Source organism: Homalodisca vitripennis, chromosome 4 (assembly GCF_021130785.1).
Source record: "Homalodisca vitripennis isolate AUS2020 chromosome 4, UT_GWSS_2.1, whole genome shotgun sequence".
Lineage (NCBI taxonomy): Eukaryota > Metazoa > Arthropoda > Insecta > Hemiptera > Cicadellidae > Homalodisca > Homalodisca vitripennis.
In genome coordinates, this window is record NC_060210.1 from 160,736,362 (window position 1) to 160,749,058 (window position 12,697).

At 37.0% G+C, this 12,697-nt stretch overlaps 1 protein-coding gene across 1 annotated transcript; it reads left to right on the top strand.

Annotated features, from left to right (window-relative positions):
- Positions 1–2,428: 2,428 nt before the first annotated feature.
- On the top strand, positions 2,429–3,649 carry LOC124361251. Its single transcript, XM_046815296.1, has one exon. The coding sequence runs from the start codon at positions 2,429–2,431 to the stop codon at positions 3,647–3,649; it is 1,221 nt and encodes a 406-aa protein (XP_046671252.1).
- Positions 3,650–12,697: the final 9,048 nt, after the last annotated feature.

Consider the following 12,697-nt stretch of genomic DNA (forward strand, 5'->3'; position numbering starts at 1 on the left):
GTCGACTGTTTGCGCCACGGCCACGCTACTCAACTGGGTCACCCCTATCTCCACTATCACTACTGTTAACATTTCCGCTGGACTCGCTTATCTACCCATAAATGTGGAAATCCTGTTTTATTTGCGCAATTAGCAACACAAAAATCTTGCGTCGTTAAATAAAAATTGGTTTACGACTTTATCTCTTGGCACATACCTTTGACATTATAGCCTATCCATCCAGAAGACCTTAAACAAAATTGGGGTAACGTAACACATCAGTCTAACAAATCAGTGAACAAACTTGGAAAAGATTTCCCCTCCAACACCCCTGTTTCATCCTATTATTGCAAATAAAATTCGAAGTCCATTCACAAATGTTCAGTTTTGTAAAGGAAAAAAAAAATATTAAGACCCTTCTTTATGAAATTTAAATGATACACCCCATCCTATCTGTGATGGGTAGCCGAATTGGAAATCGTTCATTATCAGAAAAATAAGCCGTTAACTACACAACTGAATGAACTGTGGTGAGCTTATTCGTTGGTGGTCTGCTTCAGAATTGTAGTTTTTTTTTTTTGTTTTATTTATTTTATATTTTGTTTTGTCAACTTCCCAATAATGTAAAAATTTGTATTTCAACTATTGTAAATCTCGTATATCCAACGTATAGACGCGTTTTGTACAATATCACTTATTTACAAAAACGTATAAAAGTAATTTTTGAACGTTTGAATACGAAGGGAGTGATAAGAGATATATGTGACAAATTCACTGATAAGATATGAGGTGTGGAAATAGACGCGGAGAAATGACGCAACCACAGGCCTACCTGAACCGTATTGCAGTACAGTATACATGCCACTAACATTGACATACTAAAGTGTTGTCACTACTACTTACCTACCTGAGCCGGTCTCCAGCAGAGAATCCATGCTACGACATTGAGATACTACAGTAAAGTGTTGTCACCACTACTGATCTACCTGAACAATACTGCAGTACAGTTACCATGCCACTAACATTGACATACTACAGTGTGGTCACTACTACTTACCTACCTGAGCCGGTCTGCAGCAGAGAATCCATGCTACGACATTGAGATACTACAGTAAAGTGTTGTCACCACTACTGATCTACCTGAACAATACTGCAGTACAGTTACTATGCCACTAACATTGACATACTAAAGTGTTCTCACTACTACTTACCTACCTGAGCCGGTCTGCAGCAGAGTATCCATGCCACTAATACTGACATACTACAGTGTGGTCACCACTACTGATTTACCTGAGCCAGTCCGCAGCAGAGGATCCATGCCACTAATATTGACATAGTACAATGTGGTCACCACTACTGATTTACCTGAGCCGGTCCGCAGCAGAGTATCCATGCCACTAATACTGACATACTACAGTGTGGTCACCACTACTGATTTACCTGAGCCGGTCCGCAGCAGAGGATCCATGCCACTAATATTGACATAGTACAATGTGGTCACCACTACTGATTTACCTGAGCCGGTCCGCAGCAGAGTATCCATGCCACTAATACTGACATACTACAGTGTGGTCACCACTACTGATTTACCTGAGCCGGTCCGCAGCAGAGTATCCATGCCACTAATATTGACATACTACAGTGTGGTCACCACTACTGATTTACCTGAGCCGGTCCGCAGCAGAGTATCCATGTCACTAATATTGACATCCTACAGTGTGGTCACCACTACTGATTTACCTGAGCCGGTCCGCAGCAGAGGATCCATGCCACTAATATTGACATACTACAGTGTTGTCACTACTACTTACCTACCTGAGCCGGTCCGCAGCAGAGGATACATGCCACTAACATTGACATACTAAAGTGTTGTCACTACTACTTACCTACCTGAGCCGGTCTCCAGCAGAGAATCCATGCTACAACATTGAGATACTACAGTAAAGTGTTATCAACACTACTGATCTACCTGAACAATACTGCAGTACAGTTACCATGCCACTAACATTGACATACTACAGTGTGGTCACTACTACTTACCTACCTGAGCCGGTCTGCAGCAGAGAATCCATGCTACGACATTGAGATACTACAGTAAAGTGTTGTCACCACTACTGATCTACCTGAACAATACTGCAGTACAGTTACTATGCCACTAACATTGACATACTAAAGTGTTCTCACTACTACTTACCTACCTGAGCCGGTCTGCAGCAGAGTATCCATGCCACTAATACTGACATACTACAGTGTGGTCACCACTACTGATTTACCTGAGCCGGTCCGCAGCAGAGTATCCATGCCACTAATACTGACATACTACAGTGTGGTCACCACTACTGATTTACCTGAGCCAGTCCGCAGCAGAGGATCCATGCCACTAATATTGACGTAGTACAATGTGGTCACCACTACTGATTTACCTGAGCCGGTCCGCAGCAGAGTACCCATGCCACTAATACTGACATACTACAGTGTGGTCACCACTACTGATTTACCTGAGCCGGTCCGCAGCAGAGGATCCATGCCACTAATACTGACATACTACAGTGTGGTCACCACTACTGATTTACCTGAGCCGGTCCGCAGCAGAGTATCCATGCCACTAATACTGACATACTACAGTGTGGTCACCACTACTTATTTACCTGAGCCGGTCCGCAGCAGATTATCCATGCCACTAATACTGACATACTACAGTGTGGTCACCACTACTGATTTACCTGAGCCGGTCCGCAGCAGAGTATCCATGCCACTAATATTGACATACTACAGTGTGGTCACCACTACTGATTTACCTGTGCCCGTCCGCAGCAGAGGATCCATGCCACTAATATTGACATACTACAGTGTGGTCACCACTACTGATTTACCTGAGCCGGTCCGCAGCAGAGTATCCATGCCACTAATATTGACATACTACAGTGTGGTCACCACTACTGATTTACCTGAGCCGGTCCGCAGCAGAGTATCCATGCCACTAATATTGACATACTACAGTGTGGTCACCACTACTGATTTACCTGAGCCGGTCCGCAGCAGAGTATCCATGCCACTAATATTGACATACTACAGTGTGGTCACCACTACTGATTTACCTGAGCCGGTCCGCAGCAGAGGATCCATGCCACTAATATTGACATACTACAGTGTGGTCACCACTACTGATTTACCTGAGCCGGTCCGCAGCAGAGTATCCATGCCACTAATATTGACATACTACAGTGTGGTCACCACTACTGATTTACCTGAGCCGGTCCGCAGCAGAGGATCCATGCCACTAATATTGACATACTACAGTGTGGTCACCACTACTGATTTACCTGAGCCGGTCCGCAGCAGAGTATCCATGCCACTAATATTGACATACTACAGTGTGGTCACCACTACTGATTTACCTGAGCCGGTCCGCAGCAGAGTATCCATGCCACTAATATTGACATACTACAGTGTGGTCACCACTACTGATTTACCTGAGCCGGTCCGCAGCAGAGGATCCATGCCACTAATATTGACATACTACAGTGTGGTCACCACTACTGATTTACCTGAGCCGGTCCGCAGCAGAGTATCCATGCCACTAATATTGACATACTACAGTGTGGTCACCACAACTGATTTACCTGAGCCGGTCCGCAGCAGAGTATCCATGCCACTAATATTGACATAGTACAGTGTGGTCACCACTACTGATTTACCTGAGCCGGTCCGCAGCAGAGTATCCATGCCACTAATACTGACATACTACAGTGTGGTCACCACTACTGATTTACCTGAGCCGGTCCGCAGCAGAGTATCCATGCCACTAATACTGACATACTACAGTGTGGTCACCACTACTGATTTACCTGAGCCGGTCCGCAGCAGAGGATCCATGCCACTAATATTGACATACTACAGTGTGGTCACCACTACTGATTTACCTGAGCCGGTCCGCAGCAGAGTATCCATGCCACTAATATTGACATACTACAGTGTGGTCACCACTACTGATTTACCTGAGCCTGTCCGCAGCAGAGTATCCATGCCACTAATATTGACATACTACAGTGTGGTCACCACTACTGATTTACCTGAGCCGGTCCGCAGCAGAGGATCCATGCCACTAATATTGACATACTACAGTGTGGTCACCACTACTGATTTACCTGAGCCGGTCCGCAGCAGAGGATCCATGCCACTAATATTGACATACTACAGTGTGGTCACCACTACTGATTTACCTGAGCCGGTCCGCAGCAGAGTATCCATGCCACTAATACTGACATACTACAGTGTGGTCACCACTACTGATTTACCTGAGCCGGTCCGCAGCAGAGGCAATATTATCCATGCCACTAATATTGACATACTAAAAAATGTTGTCACCACTACTGACCCACCTGCTCCGTACCTCAATAGTATATCCATGCCACTAACATTCACACTCGGTTGTGCTGCCAAGTCGCAACAGACGCGTTACTCAGGCTGGATTATCATTTTGAGGAGAATCGAGCACCGAGTAGGGGCCTACGCTGTGCTATTTTTAGTGCAATGGCCAGTGTGCGGCGACAACTGACTAGCGTCCAGGTGTCTGTTGTTTCTAGCGCCTGATACATTGAGAATCAATTCAATATTATTGACTAAGCAGTATTCATTGCCTTCTGAAATTTATACCTTATATGTTTTATCGGGTTTAAAAAAGACCCATTGGTTAATAAAGCAGAAGGGAACATTACCAGAAGATATGTTGACTTTTTACTTAGAGCTAAAATCAGAAACATTCAAGGCACACACTTTATTTGGATTCAGTTAAATTTTAGTACGTTTGTCCAAAATTAGTATAGAAATTAAATACTATAGAATATTGTCCTGGATCAAATTAATCCAAAGCACATCCAGGAGAGGTGCTGCACAACCGGTTATACAGTGTGCACAAAATAGGATGAAAATATAACAGCTAAATTGTTTGGTGTTGTTTACGAGTATTTACTGTATTTACGAGTATATACCGTATTGGGCATAGAAAATACTTATTGCACAAAATTACTATTTTTAAATATATTTGAAAAAATATGCTCTTAACAAGAAAATTTCCAAAGATATCCTGGTACACGTAATATGCACATACTCTATTGCATTCTATGCAATTCTTAAAAAAAATCCCTACTTCAACTCACAATTTTTTTCTCTGTCACAAGCATAGCTGTTCTTTTCTGTAATACTACCATAACAATATAACACAAATGCCAAATACGGTATTGTTTTCAAACATCTGATTCTAGGGTTTTATTTTTTTGTAAGTATGAACTCAACCAAGTATATATATGTTGTGTTTGTATGTAATTACAACATTTCTTATCAGTTGAATAAGACTATTGCAGAAATTATGAAAGATATTAACATTTTATTCTGTTAACTTCTTTTAACATAGTAACTGTTAAAAATGTACAGTCGTATAACGTAAAGAAAATCTTTTAACTGCTTAATAGATGCTATACGTATTTCATTCCGTTGCTAACAACAGAACCTATAATGCATTTGTAACGTAATTATCGGAGTTAGATACCCACAGAAACATATACCCAACATAGATTTAATCAGAGGATGGTACGGAGTATAATCTCAATACAACTACAATGTAAACCGGATTAAGCGAAACACAACATTCTCTTTAATTGGGAAAGGTTTGTTCGTAAACTTTTAATATAGGCCTTGTTTGACAGGAAAGTAGTTTTGATTTTGAAATATTGATTTATTGCTCTGTAATAACTCAATTAGGGTATTTTAAGTGATATTTTAGTGTTCGCCAAAACATTTACTACCCTGTTGCTATTTTTCGAAGCAAAATAAACTTGGTATCAAAATATTCTTTAAAATGTAGCTATATATTAATTTATTAAACATTTTTATTAAATCACCAGTCTTTTGGTTACAGTATTTACAGTTTAAAACCTGAAGATATTTTCTAAAATGTTTTTTTAAAATAGGCCTTAATTAATCTAAACGTTATGCAAAGCTTGTAACTTATAACTTTACTAGCTGTTATCCCCGGTTTTAAACAATATTTCTCTACTGAATAATAGGGAAATTATAGGCATATCTTTTCTAAATGGCTTAGCACTCATACGATAAGTAATGAGAAGTGCACTGTGAATAGAAACCAAAATATATTATTCAACTTTCACTATTAATCGCTACAGGGACAAATGAAACAGATTTAACTTTTTTCTATAATCCAATTTGGAGTTAGTCCATTTTCCTATGGGAACACACCTGAAATAAAATAAAAATAAATTATAATAGGAAATGGGCTAACCCCCCAGACCCTCTCATTTTAAAAGTGCTAAAAGATTCAATTAATCAAATCATTTGGCTTGGAATACTTATAGTAACTGAAGTAACAAACAAGAGGGTCAAGAAATGAACACAACTCAATAAGTCATTTCCCTCCATGACTATGAAACGAGAGAACATAGCGAGCCTCTGACCATTGAAAATGGGATCACAAAGCAATCACGAGACAAAAAGTTAAATTGTTAGGTTTAAAAAAGCATTGAGAGAAATTCAAGTCATTTATTTGACTCCTAAAATCTTACAGTTTTCTATGCACGTCATAAAAACTTAAGTCATTTGATCAAATTACAAGACATATTATTTTAGTAACAATACATTAAGATATTGTGTTACTACAAGACAGTAAAATTACTTTCTACGATTAAAACTAAAACAATGCCTGTCAGCCTCACACATCGCTACTCAAAGGCCTCTTTTAGAATGTAGAATGCTGTTCCGACAAAGTAGGCTCTTAAACGGGTTTGAAACAGTTAATACTATTGATTTATTAAGTTGAATTGGTAAAGAGTTATATTACTTAGGTTCATAGTCAAATAGTCAAATAGAGAATTCTGAGCGAGTGAAATTTTGAATCATTCTGAGACAATATCATTTCTGTTCCTGGTATTATGGGGATTTTCTAGCAAAGAGATTACGATTTTTAAACATAAACATTAACGTGTGGTAAATTAGTAAACACGTAAATGTAAGGATGCCCCTTGATCGGAACAGGCCTCTACTACTGTCACGCTGCACAGTGCTCCAGGCTAGCCTGAAATCCCTCTTCTGAAGCAGAAAAATGATCTGAAAATTATTAGATGTAGTGTGTCCCCACGATATAATACTACAACTCAGTCTGGTATCCACTAAGCCAAATATAACCCAGCTTGGGTGTATTCCTGTCTGAAAATATTGAGGAGCACCTCAAGACATGTATCGCAGAATTAAACTGCTTGCTGAGTTTAGAAATGAGTCTCCCATTTTTAATTGAACTACTAAAAACTTATTTGATAAAACATTGTTTAGTATATGGTCATTTATGGGATGATCGATCAGATAATGTTGATGAAGTATAGTTTGAAATTTCATTCATTATATGTGTTTTTGACAAATTTCAAAACAGTTTGTTTGAACTGATTAGATTTATAAAAGCTGATTTCATTCCTATTCTGAAGGAAGGAAATGGGATAACATTACGAACATAGATAATACAGACGCACTGCACTGTATCAGTTCTACAGATAATGGGTGATTCAGTCAGTTAAAAGGTTCAATTTAAAAATTAAATAATACACATTGCAGTTTACTTGGCATATTTAAATTTAGACACATTCGTTAGATACTGATGTTAAACATGAAAACTGATGTCGGTCAAATGACCGCTACGTGCAGCCCTTCAGACCAGTCCTCTTGATGCAATTTTCCATCATTTCCTCGTTCAATTATTGTGGAATGTAATGGATTACTTCTGCAAATCTTATCGTTCAGCTCCGGAATCGAACTTGGGCTTGTTTGCGTAAACCTTTTGCTTCAAGTACCCACAAAGTAAATAATCTAATAGTGTGGGAAGTCACATGATCTTGCTGGCCAACGTTAATCACCGAAATGAGAGATTAAACGGCCGTGAAACTTTGTGTGCAACTACAAAGTTTCTCGAACTGTACAAGTGGTCCCGTCTTGTTTAAACCACAATTCATTCAAATCGTTATTAACACCCAAGTCTTCCAACTGCTACCAAAAATCTTATCATCTCCCAATAACGTTCTCCATTGGCTGTAACAGCATCGTCACGGACATTTGAAAAAAAAGTAAGGGCCAATCACTCCGCCAATCCAAGATCCACACAAAAACAGTTGAATGCATTTTTTTCATGTGAATAGTAAGAAGATTTTAAAGTCCCCAAAACAGTTTTATTATTTACATAGTCATCGATATTATAAGAATTGTAATCATAAAAGATGGGTTTGGCATCATTCTGACTATTCCGATTCCCAGTTAAGAAACTCATGCCTCTGTCGATGATTTCCCAGTTTCAATTCTTGAGACAATTGGATCTTGTATGTATGCATGCATGCAGATCTAGTCCAAATGCGCTGCGTTATGCCGTAGGAAAGACCTAATCGCTTGGAACGACGACGAATTGAGGTTGATCACTTGCTGCGGCGATATTTGCCACAGATATTGCAGATCAGCCACTTTGGAGGCGTACTGGTCTTTGAACCTATAATACTAAACCCGTTATATAACATTTATTAATCAGGTTTTAATCGCCGCATGTAAAAGATTGCAATGGTTACGAAAATCATTTCGCAGTGCTCGAATCGTGTTAGTAAAATCTCCCCCCTTTGGAAAATGTTTTAAATATTTAAACGAGTTCTTCAATCGAATAACAATCCATAAAGCAAATATTAAACAACAATGGCCAATTAAAAATACCAGCTGTTTATCTTGCATAAGGGAACAGTGCTGCCAACTTAAAATTGTAACCTCTAATTGAATCACCCTACATTTAAACTTTATACGAATGAAAATACAAACCAGCACAGTTACTCGGTGGCAGATATCTTTAAATATTTTGATGTGATTGTTTGGATTTTTGTTCTCCTATCACGTAAAACCTTCAACGTTCTATTGTGTTAAAATTTGAAATAGCATGTTCCTCAAAGTATACTTAATTCTGATTCAAAATTATCATAGAAGTTCTTCATACCACCCTTGATCTCCGGAAGGTTTCATAACCAAGAATACTACATTGAGTGCTCTCACTAAGAAAGCTAACGGATTCCAACTTTAGGACCCACTGGTATAAGATGTTCAATGTATTTAAATCTTTTAGATTACAACAAGTGGCTTTATATTAAGATGAGGACTGGACTCAATTACAATATTATTATTATTATCTAATCGCACTGCCTCGGTTGTACTTGTAAATACTTGGCAGTGTAAGTTCCGAATTGTTTTCCATTTGTTACTGTGTTTTTAAATGTGAAATAAATCCCATTATCTCTCTCTTTTTGACCATGTAGTAAAAGTTTTCTAAAGCACACTTGTTATATAATCTATATTGTGTAATAACAATATAAGAATGTAGAACAGATACGACCGATCAACTTTCCCAATGAGAAAGCTGCTTAATAGATTCATTGAACCCTTTCTCTTAAAGATAAAAATAGCAACCCCAGAGAAGAGAGAAGAGGAAACGCAGGTTATTTAACAGCCAACATCAATTAATCATATTTAATACTGAGCTAAGATAGCAGTTTTATATAAGTGGCTTTTAACTGTATTTTAAATGGTCTTCAATTATTGTCACAATATGAGACATTTTCGTGTTCTTTTTACTGTTTAGAATAAAAGTTGTATTTTTCCTTTTAACAAAATAAGGAACGTTTAAATTTTTGTTGTTGTACCCAATGCAATAATTTCGGAGATATGCTAAACTTACTATCTGAACAAATTACTAATGTTTATTTGTATGATAGAAGTAAAATCATAAACTGTAATATTTATAGTTCGTTGCAAAATAATCTATACTCTTTTAATTTATGTTTCAGATAAATATTCCAAAATATATTAAATTTAATATTACCAAAAAATACATAACACTTATCACACTTTACCATCGTTAGCTTACTCAATTTCGTATTCAAACTCCTAATTATATATTGACCCACTTAAAAAAACCAGTTATAGTTAGAATAATTAATTCTCGTTTCAATAAGTCTACCTTTCAAATTATGCTAGTTTCAACTAGGTGCCCGCCGATGACATGATGTCAACATTTTAATTAAAACAAGATCCATACACGTTTTGCCCTTTTTAACTTAATACAAACGGAATTCTTTGTTTTGTTGTGCAAATTAAACCCTATGTACATCAGCAGTGTTTTGAACTAATTAAATAATATATTAAAAACGTTTATTGAATTAGAATAATTAGCTACCAGAATTATTTCCATGGTGATTGTGACCCAAATACAACTCAACTGTTTGTTAATTTATAATTAAAACGTAGTATCAGGAGATCAAGCCACTATTGTATATAATCCTAACTAGAGTTTTTTTGACATCCTAATTGATATGAATCTTTTGCATTTATATAGTTTCTACATTATCCTTATGTTACTTTATTTTAATTTCCAAATCGATTTCCTCTCATTGAGGTAAGGCACTCCGCATAGATTTAGCAGTACCAAACTGTGTTAAAAGACGTCATCTGTAATCGAATCAAGAGGGATATTTGTTTACAGACGATAAATTATATCTCGACTAGAGTCAATTGTATCATACATAATAACATAATAGATTGCTTGTTTTTCTACATTTTCCTTGTCGACCATACCTCGGTTTATTAAACAGGATTTGTGGCATGTTTCCGTTCATGAGCTTTATATTTAACAATTAAATCTTTAATGAGCGAATTTAAATATTTACTATATGGATCCAGAGTGGTTTGATCCTCACAGGCAGACTTGATATTTTGGAATTCATACACGCCCATTTTTAATATTTTAGAAAAGATGTGTATGTATATAAATAAGAAAAACAGAAAGACTTGTATTATTATTGATTATTATATTTACTGCAGTAAGATGACTAGTATTTTCGAAATGAATTTTTTTACATTTGCAATACTATAATGGGATACATGTGCTGATTAACTTAGCTATGTAAAATGTGTTTGTTTGGAACTTTGTAATAACCGGAAGATTTATTTTAAATGTGAGGCAGAAGTTTAACAATTACTTAAATTTCAACATATTACGTGCTTTCTCCCTAAAGCATGATATTGAAATTAGTTGTGTTATAAATTCGTTTAATACAAAATTAACTATTCCAAAAAATTTCCAAAAGAGAATAGGACAGCCCCAATTGATTATGGAAGTGTTGTATGTTTTATTAAATAATAATTGCTCACCATTGTATACCTCTACATAAACTGGCACTCTAAAATGAATTTGCTCATTTTAAAATAGGTTGGGACTCGCACTAGTAGGAAGGGCCCGACTAACCCATCCTGAATAAAAAACATTAACTTAAAATTGTAAGTTCCATCCTTATATCTACACGAGTACTATAAGTGTAATGTGGTTGGTAAATTTAAGAATAGTAAGAAATAAGGTCCAAAAGAATTTGGCACTGGTCACATTATGGCGCTTGGTCATTATCTTAAGCGTGTAATTTTGTAAATCACTAATTAAACACAATCCAACTGAAACTAAATCACTTTTAACACAAATTAAATTGAGCAAGTTTTGTTAATTCACTGTAACCGTAACAGTTCATTTTAATGTGCAATCGCAAGACTGCCCAGGGCTGTGTTGCCTCGAAGTGACAACCAATGACAACAAACTAACACAGTACAGAACTGCTCAGAGCTCGGCAACCCGCTTACAACTGTGACTACTGATCCCGTCGGGACTACTGCATACGTTTTGTACCGGTTAATCGTCTGTAAAGATAGTATAAGTTACCACAAACCGAAAGTACCCGGTACAGGTTACTGTTACATATACTTTTACAATACTGTGCATGATTACCGCCCTTTCTTGTACAAAGTACTCAGATTGTTTTAGCAGTACCCGTAACTTAAACTTGTACCTGTGCCATTTTATGAGCACTCGGTAACATATGAGTCTAAATCAGGATGAGTACATTTTGTAATCGGTTACTGAAGTACGGTGTACAGGTTGAAGCCAGTAGAAACAGTAAAAACTCCTCACTTTCGTGGTTGCATCGTAACGGTGAAATTTAAATATTTAGGATTTTAAAATAATTTAATTATTATATAGTGTGAGTTAAAAGTATCTGATTAGTTTATGATAGATAAAGATGGATGGATGGAACTCGAGACACCTTTCTAGGAAATAGAAGTGAACTTTTTGGTCACTGTTACAACTTTTTCACATTTTCCTAAAATGGGATTTTGAGGGGCGGCTCCAAATTTTTAAATGTAAAGGCCCATTAAGTGACACCTCATTTGAAAGAACTTGATAAAAGAAGAAAACAGTAAAAACTAGAGCTTTCTATCTCATCTCAACCTAGGAAAAACGGCAGCTCACTGAATATAATTAAATTAAAAGCATGGATGGACCCTGCTCAACCTTCTGTAGACAAAGATAGAAAAATAAAAGTCAGAACACCCATCTAGGAAACAAAAGCTAACCATTACTCCAAAATGGGCTTTTTGGAGGCAGTCTAAAAATTTTTAATGTAAAATTACAGTAGTAGCACTAGTAATTACAATTACGTTAAGCAATAAAACGACAAAAACTTAATAATCTGTGTTTTTATATCAGATGTTCAAACTGCTATCCCACGACAGGGTTGACAATGTCCAAGCCTATTGTAGAAACTTAAAACAGCACGCTGTATGGATTTACGCGGCATTTTTTTTAATTTCC

What these genes read in the sequence shown, in the direction of transcription:
- LOC124361251 (XM_046815296.1), top strand. Translation starts at nt 2,429, where the DNA reads ATGCCACTAATACTGACATACTACAGTGTGGTCACCACTACTGATTTA.